We start from the raw sequence: 14,996 nt of genomic DNA, 5'->3' as shown, positions 1-14,996 counted from the left end.
AGGGAGATCAGGAAAGCTTCCATGATAGTAGCATTTGAGCTGAATCTTAAAGGAAATTCTAAGAGATGGAAATGAGGGGGCAGTGTGTCTAATTCAAAAGCAGGAGATGAGGTATTAAGGGGTCTTAAAGGTCATTTAGACCAGTGATGTCAACCTCAAAGAGAAACAGAGCAAGTAAACTATGCTTAAGGTTCCTTACAGGCAGCAAAATCAACTTTCAAAACCACATATCAACATGATGTGTCTATCCATCTATCTATCATCTATCTATCATAGAGATAGTTATGTATTATACATATAATCTATATATAATACATGCAGATATATAATATGTATTATCATTTTGTTACATATCTATCTACATATACACATACATATATACATATACACATGCATATATATATATATATATATATATATATACATACATACATACACACATATATTAAATGTTCTATTGTATTTGCTGGGGCAGCTAGGTGGCTCAGTGGATAGAGTGCCACGCCTGAAGTCAGGAAGACTCTTCCTGATTTGAAATCTGACCTCAGATACCTACCAGCTGTGTGACTGTGGGCAAGTCACTTAACCCTGCTTGCCTCAGTTTCCTCATCTGCAAAATGAGCTGGAGAAGGAAATGACAAACCACTCCACTATCTTTGCCAAGAAAACCCCAAATGGGGTCACCAACAGTCAGACATGACTGAAACAAATGAACATGATTGTATTTGTGCTTGTTTTATTAAATATTTCCCAATCACATTTTAATCTGTTTCAGGTACTGGTCAAGTGTTTGAAACCTCTATCTAGGCCAACCCCTTTATTTTAGAGTTAGAAAGATGAAAGTTGAGAGGTTCAAGAGAAGTCATCCAAGGTCACGTTAAGTACTCAGTGTCAGAGCCGGGATTTGAACCTGAGTTCTGACACCAAGTCTAGCATTGTTACTGCACTATATTGCCTCCCCTAGTTCTTTCATCTCATAAATAAGGAAGCTGAAGAAGAGAGAGGGACCATGAGCACGAGGGTGCTGACCAGCAGAGCCTGAACTCAGACCCATGTTCTCTGAATCAAAAATCCAGACCTCTTTCTATGCTTTTTCAGAGAATCTAAGAATCACAGATTGAGAAAAAACACTGGAAGCCATCAGTGAAGTTCCTGCTTCTATGTACACCACCAGGAGCTAGGTTAATGGGAATAGAAGCATCTAGAAAGAGGACATATCTATTTCATAGCTACATAAAGAAGAGACAGCCACTTGGGGTTGGGGGAGAGAGACTAAAGGGACCGACCTGACAAGAGACAGAAACTTCCATACTCAGAAGGTTGCCAGACTTCAAGATAGAAGCTTTTAATGTTCACCACTTAAAGCTTCTGAGGATTCTTAAGGAACAGAGTAGATTAAAGTCACTGACTGGAAGGCAGAGTATCAGTTCTGTCTGTAAACATTTCTGCCACAGGGGATAAAAAGTATGGAAGAGTTTGGAGCTCAGTGTAACCCTGGGACTCATTTAACCCCCTCATTTTTACAGAGGAGGAATATCAGGTGAAGAGAAGGTAAAGGATTAGTACACAGTTATCTCATGGTTGTGTCCAGTCTATAATGTGGATCTCTTGACACTCAAAATATACTGTTCTTCTACCTCTCAGGTGTGTAGAGGGAAAGTTCTGTACAGGGGATAATATATAGAGAGATTCCATATAGTTTCCACCATCTTTCAATGGGTCAGAAAACTCCATGGCCAAGGTCAACAACTACTGTCAGACTTCTTTGTCACAGTTCTCCCCTTGCCCATTCCTATAAATCAGACAAATCCTTACCTATCTCACTTGGGATCTGTAGAAATGGTGCAGAGTTCTGCATGCAACATCTCTACCAGCACCATCGCCACCACCTTAACACAAACATACACTCATCACAGAGACAATAAGACACTGATGTGTAAAGTTCAACAAACCTCAAAGAGCTATGTAAACATTAGCTATTACAGCTAGTTGAGAAAATTCCTCAGTAGGAGTAGACTATGCCAATGGATCACAGGTCTAGACCAATAAAAATAATATGGTGATTATCATTACTGTTCTTGTATTTAGCACTTAAAATTTGATGAGAAATGAGGAAATTGAGACTCATAAAGGCTGAATGACTAGCTCTAAGTTGTACATAGCAAATAAGCATGGGAATCAGAAGATCTAGGCTCAGTTCTTGACTATAGAACCAGAGCTCTTTCTCTCAATCTTTTTACAATGACCTCATAGTACAGGCACCCTAGAGAGGTAGAATAATATGAGAGTTGAGAGCTAGATTTGGACTTGATGTCAGAAAGATTTGGGTTTGAATCCTGAACTAATACTTATTAGCTGTGTGACCAGGGGTAAGTCACCATGGATAACAACCTGAGCTTCAAGTTCTTCATTTGTTAAAAAAAGAGGATAATGGTGTCTGGGGTACTTTCTTTACATGGTTTATGTGAGGATAAAATGAGGCAAGGCACATAAAGTGTTAAATAAAGGTCAGCTCTCATCACCTACATCACCAAACATGGTAGCTCCCATCACTTATCAGGTACAAAATGCTTTCCCCACTACAATGCTATGAGAGAGAGAAAAAATATCTCACTTATAGTAATTTCATTCCCAATTAGTTGAGACCCATTCCCACACATAGCTACTAAATATCAGAGGACTTGAACCCAGAATTCTTATCTTCAAAGTCAGTTTTCTTTCCATGATTCCATGCATGCCCTCTCATCTCAACCAGACCACTAATCACTACTAGTCATCATATGTAGCATCTTCTTGCTTTCTTTAACTGCATCAGACTAAGCAAGGTGCAGTGTAGAACAACTTCAACTATGTTTTTCACAGAAAGCCAACAGTTAGAACATGAGGGATATCAGAGGATTCAAAGCTGCAGTTGTGTTGTGACTGGCTACATGATCAAAGGGGGCAGGGCGCAAGCCATACAGTACTTGGGCAAGAGTGGGGAAAAGCCTAAATCTTGGCGAACAGCCAGCAACTAAAGGTCCTCTCTGATGAAGGCTCCATCCCTTTTGCTCAATTTAGAACTGGAACAGAAATCCTTCTGAGACAGCTGCCTTGCTGCACAGTGAGAATGGTCCCATCTGCTCTTTATGGGATTTGGAGACACATATCTACAAAACCAAAATGAGACTTAAGAGGTATATGGAGAAGCCACCACGAATGAAAGTAATGGAGGCTTGGGCCACTCCAGCTATCCCCCTGTCCTCCCTGAGACATGTTAGCAGCCTGGGAGCAGAGACATCATCTATTACAGAACAACAAAAAAATGGAGGTGAAGACTCCTGGAAGAAGATAAATAACCTAGGAGCCCCAAGACGCATGTATCAACCCAGGCCTGCGGTGTTGGGTTCCCAAAGGAGGTGCAGCCAGGGGAAGACTGATTTGCTTTTGGCAAGGGCTGGCAATATTGCAGTCATTAATGAAGATGGAGAGGTGCTCTCTCAGCTACACACCTATATGTGTACACACACACACACATACACAGAGACAGCATTTGCTACCTATGTTCTGCAAGCATGGCTATTCTAGCTCTCTAAAAAGAGACAGAGAATTATGCCACTTCTGCACCTGTTCTTTAGTCAACAAGAGCCAAGCTTCCATACCTTCAGTCCTTGAGCCCGAGACAATGAAAATAATATTTACCTGTCTACACCAAGGCTTAGCATAGTGCACATTCATAAATGTTTATTGACTTAGATTCACTTGATCATGCTCTAGATGTTGGTATCATACTTCCATGTCATTAGACTGAACAGTGTATTGCAATGGAAGGAGCATAGGATGTGGAATTAGAAGACCTGGTCTTCTCAAATACCAGAGAAGCTGAAGCACAGAGCATTGCTGGGTCCATTCGTCTTGGCCTCTTAGGTTGGTGATACGTGGATGTGTGGTTTTAAACATTTGCCCTTATTATCACCTAGCAGACTTGGGCTCTGGCACTGGGCAGCCCAGCCTCCTGTGGCCTGAGCCAGCTTCCCCCACCCTATACCACACCCATGCCTGGTCCCTGACCTAAACTTCCACCCCTACACCAACTCAGTATAGTGAGGTGAAAAGCCAAGGACTTCCAGGATGATGATTAAGTGAATGAGGCAGGATCATGGGACCCAAGATTAAAAGGTGGGAGAGATTTCAGAAGGAGGCCATTCGGAAGGAGGAAGTTAGTCTGACTCCCCCATACTTTAAAAACGAAGCAACAGGGGCCCAGTGAAATAAATGATTTGTCTAAAATCACAAAACCATTAAGTGGCTGAGGTAGGATTTGAACCCAAATCTTCTGACTCCAAATGCAGTTTCCCTTTTTTAACTGCACTATGCTAACAGGATCTGCTTTACCTATTAGATGGATGCTTATTCCAAGGCACAGACCATCATCCTTCCTAGAGAGAACCCAGGAAACAGAGTTTTGCCCATATCTTGAAACGGAGAAGAGGCATAGGAAAAATGGATGACTACAGAAACTTATCCTGGCCTAAGAAACTGGAGACTTGGTATCTATGGTAGCAAACCATGTGTGTGTTCATCCTTCCTTGCCTGAAGAAGACCATGCCTTCAGAGAAATAATGACATGACTTGCACTTGACGTTGTTTTGAGTGAGGGAGGGCTGCACAGGTCACCAGCCTCACTTCTCCTCCAGAGCCATCTGAATACAATGACCAGATATTCATTAGGATGATGGGAGATGACCCAGGATGAGGCATTTGGGGTTGAATGACTTGCCCAAGGTCACACAGCTAGTGAGTGTCAAGTGTCTGAGGTGAGATTTGAACTCAGGTCCTCCTGACTCCTGCACTGGTGCTCTATCCACTGCACCACCTAGCTGCCCCAACCAAACCATGAGGAGTGGGAAGGAGATAGAGACAGAGAAAAACAGAAAGATAGAGAGAGAAAAAGAGACAGAATCAGAGAGGGAGGGAGGGGGAGAGAGAGAGAGAGAGAGAAAGAGAGAGAGAGAGAGAGAGAGAGAGAGAGAGAGAGAGAGAGAGAGAGAGAGAGAGAGGGAGAGAGAGAGAGAGAGAGGGAGAGGGAGGGAGAGAGAGGGAGAGACAGAGAGAGACAGAGAGAGACAGAGGGAGAGAGGTAGAGACAGAGAGACAGACAGAAAGAGACAGACAGAGACACAGAGGAGTAACAGAGAAATGGTACCAAAGACATGAACTTTCCTTCTCCCTCAATCCCCATTCATCTCCCCTTGTTGAATGACAGGCAACATGAATCTGAGACAGGGCTCATAAAGAACAGCTTCTTGTAGGTGAGCTCTTGTACACAGAATTGTGATACTGGAGAGCATGACATAGAGACTGTATAGCACTATACTGATAGTATAGTCAGGAAGACTTGAGTTCAAATCCAACCTCAGACACTAACAGGCTGTGTAACCCTGCACAAGTCATTTAACCTCTGTCTGACTCAGTTTCCTGTTCTGTAAAATAAGAATAATAATAGCACCTACTCCCCAAGGACAAAATTCAATCATTTGGTAGAGCACTTTGCAAACCCTAAAGTACTATTAAAAATGCTAGTTATCATTATTACTGTTACAGCAAATAGATAGAGCAAATAGGACCTGAAGTTAAGAAGACATGGATTTTAAATACTGCCTCACATACCTACCAGATACATGACCCTAAGCAAGCAATGTCACCTTTCCAAGCCTCAATATCCTCCTCTGTGAAAGGTGTATAATAATAGAATTTGCCTAGTCTATTATGAAAATCAAACTAGATAATGGAGGTTAACTGCTTTGCAAAATTTAAATGTCAGTCACTGTCATCACCAGTGTTATAATAATCAATAATAGTGGCTCCTTCCTTAATTTCCACTTTGTTTCTTTCCCTTTTTAATAAAACTCTCCTCTGTACTATTACGAACTGCACTTCACAGGTGGGAAGCTGGTCTCCATCTACTGGGGGTGACAAGGCTTGCAGGTTCTCAAGTTTCCTGGGGGAGAGGGAGAGAGTGAGAAAATCCTCCAAAACATGTTTTATCATGAGAAGCTGTGACTATTGAAATCAGAGGACTGATGCCAAGGCAAGTTGAAACCAGGGTTTAAGCCATAAAGTCATAGGGAATGAGGAGGGCTCAATATATATTATCTTCTGTAGTTGTTAAGATCCTAGTGGGAACAGTTCATTCCCTGGGGTCCCCAGGCTCAGGATTCACTTCTCCTTGGCCATCGATTGCTTCTCTGGATCTTTGGGTTTCAGAAATTTTCCCCTGACTTCATACCTTAGCTGGATGATGAATCCAGGTTTGGCGTGAATGGTCCACTCACAGTGAGCATTCAGGGGATAACTTTCCAGTAGAATCTGTCCTTTGGGGACTCGCAGGACTTGGCCACACCCTGGAAAGAGAATATAGAAATTATATAAGGTGAAGAGCCATAGGTAAGTTATTTGTAGGAAAGCAGAGTAGAATGAGGAAGAGAAGTAGAGTCATCTCAATTCACATTAAAAAGCTCTTTCCTTGAGAGGTAAGTAGTGGAAATACTATGAACCCTTCTGAGTTTCAGTTTCCCCATCTGCAAAATGGGGATGAATAACTTATCCAAAGTCATAGATAGAGTTGGTAAATGGAATCTTAGGATTTGAAGCTAGAATCTTAAAGGTTATTTAATTTAACCCTCTTATTTTACAGACAAGGAAATTAATTAAATCTTAGGAAGGTTAGGTCACTTGATCAACATCACCCAGCCTTTAAGTGGCAGAGCTGGACCTCAGATCTAAGGCCTTTCTTACTCTACCATGCTTTGCCTAGAGGCAGCTAGGTAATACAGTATAGAGTGCTAGGTTTAGAATCAGAATACCTGAGTTCAAATCCTACCTCAGATAATTACTAGCTATGTAACCTTGGGCAAGTCACTTGACCTATGTTTGCCTCAGTTTCCTCAGCTGTAAACTGGGGATAACAATAGTACCTATATCTTTGGGATGTTGTGAGTCTCGAATGAGAAAATATTTGTAAAGTGTTCGGCATGTTGTAGGTGTTTAATTTCCTTCCTCCTTTGTCATGTTTGGAAGGGACCTCAGAGGGCATCTAGGTCCATCCATACCAGAACAACAATCCTTTCCATATCATCCCTGATGAATAGTGATCCAGCTTCACTTGTTGACATCCAATCATAGACAACCCACAAATTACAGCTGCAACCCACTACTCCACTTTGGAAGAGCTATTAGGTCTACTTCCCCCCCCCCCCCAACCTTATGGTGAGTTAAAAACAGTATCCTTGTAACTTTCACCTAATGGCCTTAACTCTTCCTTCTGGGACCAAAGGAAATGCCATTTCTCCCCCACTGGACAATCCTTTAGCTACTTTAAGATAACATCATCCCCCTTTCCTTCCTTATCCCCAAGCCTTTCCTAGGTTAACCATCTCCAGATTCTTCAGCTCAAAGATGATATGGTCCCTATGGCCTCATCATCTTTCCCCCCTCTCACCTGAATGCACACCTGTTTGCCAATATCCTTCTTAGAATCTGCCACACACTGTATAAGAGAATCCTCCAGATGTATGGCCTCCCCAGGGTGGAGGGCAGTATGAACACTGAGGCCTTCTCTAGAAACTTAGCAGCTGCTGTATCTAAACCCAAAAGTCTCTACTTGCAGACCACAATATATAATCAACAGCAGCATCATGGTCATAATATTCACTTTAGGTTGTTTACATTTGATAGATGATGTGAGTATTCTGAACCTCTCAGAGCCTCAGTTTTTTTCTTCTGCATAACAGGAATAGGTGACTTGTCCAGCTCATACATCTGGGGGCTGGCATCGTAAATGGTGCACATTTTGTGGTGGCAAAGAATTAAAAATTGAGGGGATATCCATCAATTGGGGAATGGCTGAACAGGTGGTATATGAATGTAAAGGAAGTCTATAGTTCCATAAGAAATAGTGAACAGGCAGACTTCAGAAAAACCTGGAAAGACTTACATGAACTGATGCTGAGTGAAGTGAGCAGAACCAGAACATTGTAACAGTAACAGCAACATTGTAACAGTAACAGCCACATTGTAACAGTAACAGCAGCAGCCACATTGTAACAGTAACAGCAACAGCCACATTGTAACAGTAACAGCCACATTGTAACAGTAACAGCCACATTGTTCAATGACCGAATTTGTTAGCTTTAGCTTTTCTGAGAGATGCAACAATCTAAGATGATTCCAAAAGACTCTTGATGGAAACTGCTTTCCACATCCAGAGAAAGAGCCATGGAGTCTGAATGCAGAGGGAAGCATACTATTTTCTCTTCATTGTTGTTATTTTTCTTCCTCATGGTTTTTCCCTTTTGTTCTGATTTTTCTTTCACATCATAACTAATGTGGAAATATGTATAATATGATCATACCTGTATAGCCTGTCTCAGACTGCATGCTGTCTTGGGGAGGGAGGAGTGGGGCAGGGAAATTTAGAACTCAAAATCTTATAAAAATGAATGTTGAAAACTAAAAATAAATTAATAAGTGGTGTACAGTGTACTAACCTGACCTAGAGATTAAAAAAAACCCACCAAATGCCCAGTCAGACATGACTTAGTGTCTAGAGTTACAGACAACAGAAGCTTACTATTCTTCTAAAATTTACAGAAAAACAAATCCCCATTCTGGAGAGATAAATCTCAAAATGTCCTGCATAATTCAACAAATAAATTGTAGTAGAACTGGAGCATCATCACAGATGAGACTACTGCACATAACTACTCATACGCAAAATGGAGATGGATGAGTTTTCCCCAGTCACACAAGATAATGAAGTAGTCATGGGATTAGAAGTTGGGAAAGATCTTGGATATATGGTCCTTTTTCTCTCCTCTGACTCTATCTCCATTCTAGTGCAGGCCCTCATCACTTTACACCTGGGATGTTGCTGGTGGGGGTCTGCCTGTCTCTCTCTTCCCACTCCAATGCATCCTCCATTCCCAGTGATTTTCCTCAAACACAAGTCCAACCATGTCACTCTCTATGCTATAAAGTCCACCAGCTCCCTTTTGCCTCCAGGAGCAAATGCAAAATCCTTTGCTTAGCATTCAGAGTTCTTCATAACTCGGTCCCTTCCCTCCCCGCACCCCCCCACCCCGTCCCAGTCTTCTTAGGCCTTACTCTCTACCACGTACTCTTCAATCCAGTGACATTGACCTCCTGACTGTTTTATGATTAAGACACTTCATCTCTCGTCATTTGATCCTCCCAACAATACTGTGAGGAAGGTACAAATATTATCTCTGCTCTCATGATCCCTTCTTTTGCAGAAGAGGAAATCAAGGTACAGAGAAAAATGAAATCAGGGTAGCGAGTTTCATTTAGGATTTTATGAACCAGTCAATACCGCGTCTCTCACCATCCAATACATGCATAGAAGAAGCAATATTTCCCTCCCCAAGGGACAGTCTTCAGTAAACCTCGTCATTAAAAACAAAACTCATTTTCATTCCTCTCCCTGGAAAAGTCACATTCATCATTCCTCCCCTGTCTATTGTGGGGCTTGTGAAATGAGATGCCACACGAGGAACAAAACAAGAAAAATGCTTCTCAGACACATTTGCCCTCCTTAGAAGCTGGCAGCTCTACCAGACCTCAAGTCCACAAACCCCAGCTCTCTCTACAAACCTACTAGACATAGGGACATGGGGAAAGAGCCAGACTTGCAGTCAGAGGACCAGGGGTCAAATCCTGATACTTCTACTTGCCTCTTTGTACAATCTTGGGAATCTCATTTAGTCTCTCTGGCCCTCAGTTTCCTCATTTGTAAAATGGGGGGATTGGGCTACATAACCTTTGATGTGCCCTCTCTGATTGAAATTGCTTTATTCCTTAGGAGTTGTGGTTATTTTTCACCTTGGTCTTCCGAGATAAAAAGCTACATCATCCAGAAACCTCTTTGCTCCCCTCAGTCCAAAAGTCCAGACAAGAGGGAATGAGGCAAAGAGGTAAATACAGGTTTGATATCAGGTCCAAGAATAGAATGGGTTTGGTGAGTTCCCTCTTGCTGGCTATGTTTAAGCAGAGCCTGGACAATTACTTGTTGAGTGTGTCATCACAGGCATTCTTTTAAAGTATGTGTTGAACTTGTTGGCCACTGAGGTCCCTTCCAACTAAATTCTACATTAGGGCAGGGGCCATGGAAATAGAAAAAAGGGAACAGATGAGAAATGCTGTGGGAGTAGAATCTCTAAGATATGCCAGCTTATTGGAGGTGGGAGCTGAAGCAGAGTGTGGAGTTGAAAATGACCCCAAGCTTGGAAATGAATCAGAATGAGTGGAAGCTGGGAGGAGGTGGGAGAACAGTCAAACCAAAGCTCTCTGACTCTAAATCTGGCATTCTTTCTCCCATAATACCACTGCCCCTGCCCATGCCATTAAGATGCAGCCCTGATTCTGGAGCCTACCACAATCTTCCTTCCCATACCGAAAGGGAGGGCAAAACCTGACCCCAGGATTGGTGGCAGCTTCCAAGCAATCTGAGACAAAGAAGCTACTTCTTGGAAGTGGACTGGATGCAAGAGGGTATTGGATGGTGCAGACCACGAGGTATGTATGTGTATGTGTGGGAGGGTGGATTCACTCAGAGAGAGTCTCTCTTTTATTTTTATTTTGGACAACGGGGCTTCTTTAGTTCTGTTTGTACCTTCCTCCCCTCTTCAAGGGACGGGGAAGGTCAGGAGTTTGGGGAGCTCTGAACATGGAGGCGGAGGGCATACTAACCACCTTTCTGTTGAGAGCTGAACAGTGAAAACAGCCTGTGTGTCCTTGCCAAGGAAGTACCAGTGGCCAACCAAGCAGGTGGTCCTGAGTCTGAAGAGAACTCTTGGATAAGTGCCTTGGAGGACATGCTCAGATTTACTAATGATCATTTGATATAGAAAGGGGGGAGGCTTTCTGGAGTGAGAAGGACAAACTCCCCATGCTCTTCCATCCTGGACACATCCTCCATTTCCAAAGAAGAGGGGGAGCCCAACATCTTCCCTCCCCTATACAAATTAAAAAGTGCTCATCTCATCCCATTTCCCAGACAACAATAGTTCTGGAAAGGTTCCCAACATAAGTTTACACCCACAGCAATCGGCAAGATTTTGACTCTGTCTTCCTTTAGATGGGAAAAAAAGGAAGACAGAGAGACACAACACACTTCTTCAGAGTATTTTTTACATCTTTCTTCTCAAAAAGAAAAGGGGAAAAAACCACTACCCCTGGGAATTTTTAGAAGAGAAAGTTAGTTAGACTGAGTGGAATTTAAAGAAAAAGTCAGTCTCCATCCTTGTTTTGTATTTTTTCCCCCAATCCAGGAGTTCCTTCGTAAGACACAGAGGAACAAAGTTTGAGTTCTACAACCCACAAAGTCTTGTGGACACTCTATGTTAAGGAGAGCCTAATCCAAGGATTTATTCATCAAGCAGTTATCAAGCACCCACTGTGTTCAAGGCTCTGCACTTGCGCCCTCCTCCAGCCCAAAGACAAAAACTAAGCACTGTGCCTTAGGGTTTACATTCTCAGAGGAGAGTGGAGAGTAGAACATGACATCTGTGTCTTAGAAAACTGGATTTCATCTGGAGAAATGCTACCACAAGAAATGGAGGTGTCCGGGGACCCTAATTAACAATCAAGCCTGAGGAAGCAGTAGGAAGATTGTACACTGGCTAGAAGCTTCCTCTATCCTACAGATGGACAGATTCAGCCCAGCATAGTCTGCTAAGTAGTGATATGCCCTCCCCTTTCAGAGACAGGCTAAAATGTCTTACCATAGAGGCCATGCACTTGACTTAGCACTGACTGCTGGGAGATGCAGGCTGAAGATGAGACACTTACAGAGATACCCCTCCACCATTTTCCCTACAGGGATGTCTAGACCCACAAGTAGTTTAGCCATTTTAAAATATGGCTTATTATATTATTATTTATATTATAACATATAATATATTTATATTATGTTTATTATAATATATTATATATAATTTGATAGTTTATATTACATATAAACTAAACAAGTAGTTTAGCCATTGTATAAATATATCTTAAATAAATAACAAGTGATTATTTTTTTGCTCTTTTGCTAAATGTAATCGTTTTGACTGAATCAACCCAACAGGCTTACCAAGATCTCTTTCTTTTTGTTCTATTTTTAACAGCATTCATGATTGGACTCATGGGTTGTCATAAGCAGTCAATTCAGCCCAGAACTAGTGTGGGCATCCAGACACCATCTGGAGCTCAAACTCAGATTATTTCAGCAGCTTGAAATCTACCTGACTTTGTGGCCTAAGGCAAGTCATTCCTTCAATTTAATTCCATTCAACATTTATTGAGTATCTACCTTATAGCAGGCACTGTAGATATTGGTGATACAAAGATATCAATAAAATAGTCCCTGCTTTCAAGGCAGTAATAGTCTTCTAATAATAATATTGACAATGATAATACCTAGCATAGTGCTTGAAGGTTTACAAAGAGTCTTACAAATTCTGTCTTATTTTATAAATAAAATAATGTGGAAATATTATCTTAATATATAATATATAAATGATTTTATGAATACACTATTTATCTCCAAAACAACTCTGGGAAGTAGGTACTGTGATGATCCTCAAATTACAGATGAGGAAAGTAAGGTTAAGGACCACAAAGTTAGCAAGTATCTGAGGTCCAATTTAAATTCAGAGTTTCCACCTTTCTGTGGTCTGTATCAGCTAGCTGCCTTTGCCTATTAATAATAGTAACAACAATAAAATGGCTAATATTTAAATATCACCTAAAGTTTGCAAAGTATTTTACATGTATTATCTCATTCAGTCTTTACAACCAGTCTATGGGATAGGTGCTATTATTCCCATTTTATAGATGAAGAAACAGAGTCCTAGAGAGGTTAAGTGACTTGCCTAGGGTCACACAGCTAATAAGTACCTGGGAAAGGTTGAATTCAAATCTTCCATCTAAATCCTGGGCTCTATTCAGTACATAAAACATACAACCAAGAAGCCTAGATTTAAAGTTCTAAGTGACCTCAGGTAGTAACCTTAGGTGTCACTCCATCTCAACCCCCTCATTTCACAAGGAGACAGGTCCAGAGAGATTGCCTGACCCAAGGTCGCACAGGCTGTAAGTAAATGGTAAAGACAAATCTTAAAATGAATTCAGTTCTTCATGATACTGCAGGTGAACGTACTCAGATGAGTTCATACAAGGACCGTATCAGGTAACACATACTAACATCGAGGGAGGGGAAGAGAATAGACAGAGGAATGAAAACCAAGAATTCCACAAGGGGTGAGGAGGGGATCCATTCAAGAGACAGGTGAGCACCAAGGCAAAAGGTTTGGAGGTAGGAGATGGACGGTCGCATATCCCAAACAGCTACCTGGCTCATTTGATTAAAAATGAAAATGAAAGAGGAGGATTAATATGAAAGAGGACTGAAAAGGTGCCAATTAACATTTATGAAGTACCTACTATGTGCCAGGCACTGTGCTAAGGATTTTCCATGCCAAACTGAGGATTTCATATTTTATCCTGAAATAGTCACTGAAAATTGGGGACCAGGAAAGAAATGCAATCAAATGTGTGTCTTAGGAATACTGATTTGGAACTGATAGATGGACTGAAGAGAGGAAGAGATGAGAAGCAAAGGCATCAATTAAGAGGTTTTTAAAATAAGTACAAGAAGAAGGTGGTCACCCTGCCCCCCTGGTCTTCCTGACCTCTCTACTCAGGCTGCCTAGAACCCATCTTGGATGGTGGGGCAGGAAGAATATCCTACTCCTTTCTTTTTCCTTTGATTAGGATGCTTGATGACTCAGAAGGTTTGAATGAGATGGGGATTAACAGCTCTTCTCCCTCCGATGAGACCTTACTGTCTGCCTTGTGCCCCAGTACTGTCAGTTAACCTACTTTAATAATCCAAGGACCATCCATCCCACTGCTGCACCCTTAGGACTTCCGGGATTTTGCTCTTCTGCTTAACTTCCTTTCAGGCGTTGCCTCCTTCAATTGTGAGTTCTTCAATGGCAAGCTCTTGAAGAGCAAAAAATATTTCTCTAGAATGTTCCTGCTTAGCACAATGCTTATAACACATAATAAAATCCTAACAAATTCTTTTTCGTTCATTCACAGCACAGATTGTGGGAGCGGCAAGAAGAGAAGGACAGATGTGAGCAATATAGAGGTCCAATCAATAAGAATGGGCAGCTAGCAGGCTATGATGGCAAGGGAACAGTCAAGGAGGTGCTGACCCTGGGGAGCTGGCAGGAGAACTTAGTCTTCAGCAGAAGAAGAGAAGTGGGGAGGAAGGTTGGACTCAGGAAGAAACAATCAGTAAAGACTGCCTCTGCTCCAGTACAATGTGCCATGGAATCTCTCCCAATTGACGGACACTTTCTAAATCTAGTAGGCTGTAAGAATTCTTTAATAATAATTCCCAGATATCAAAGGACTTTAGCACACATACACACAATGTTAATTGGTATTGTGGAGATATTTCTTCCTACATGTACATATTTATGTGTGTAAGTATACACACACACACATATATATTTCATTTATTCATATGAATGAATGAATGAAAGAGCATTTATTAGGCTCTTACCAAGCACTAGAGATACAAATAGAAAAAATATGTGTATGTACATATACATATATATACACACAATACACAATACTCATACATATATACTTGTATGAGTATGTGTATATAGACATATATCAATATATACATGTATGAATTTATGTGCAAACATACATAAGTGAGCTAAGTTCACAATCTCCTTCCCTCTAGATTCATCTATCTGTTTATTGATAGAGCATTGAGCCCAAGTTCAAATCCAGTCTCAGACTCTTCCTACTTGTGTGACCCTGAGCAAGTCACTCAACCTCTGTTTGCCTCAGATTCCTCATCTGTGAAAATGCGGATACTAATAGCACCTGTCTCCTACAGTTGTTGTGAGAATCAAACAAGATACAGTGCC

At 41.5% G+C, this 14,996-nt stretch overlaps 1 protein-coding gene across 3 annotated transcripts in view; it reads right to left on the bottom strand.

Annotated features, from left to right (window-relative positions):
- The window catches only part of PAMR1 (peptidase domain containing associated with muscle regeneration 1), a 101,338-nt gene that overhangs the window by 46,408 nt on the left and 39,934 nt on the right, over positions 1-14,996 (bottom strand). For all 3 annotated transcript variants that reach the window (XM_072619151.1, XM_072619153.1, XM_072619152.1), the window contains exon 4: positions 6,269-6,383. In XM_072619151.1, the coding sequence (XP_072475252.1) occupies positions 6,269-6,383 (115 nt within the window). The remainder of the gene's footprint in view (positions 1-6,268; positions 6,384-14,996) is intronic.

The sequence above is a fragment of the Notamacropus eugenii genome, chromosome 6 (genome assembly GCF_028372415.1).
Source record: "Notamacropus eugenii isolate mMacEug1 chromosome 6, mMacEug1.pri_v2, whole genome shotgun sequence".
Classification (NCBI taxonomy): Eukaryota; Metazoa; Chordata; class Mammalia; order Diprotodontia; family Macropodidae; genus Notamacropus; species Notamacropus eugenii.
Note: the sequence above shows the minus strand (reverse complement) of the source record. Positions and strands in the feature narration are given on the sequence as shown.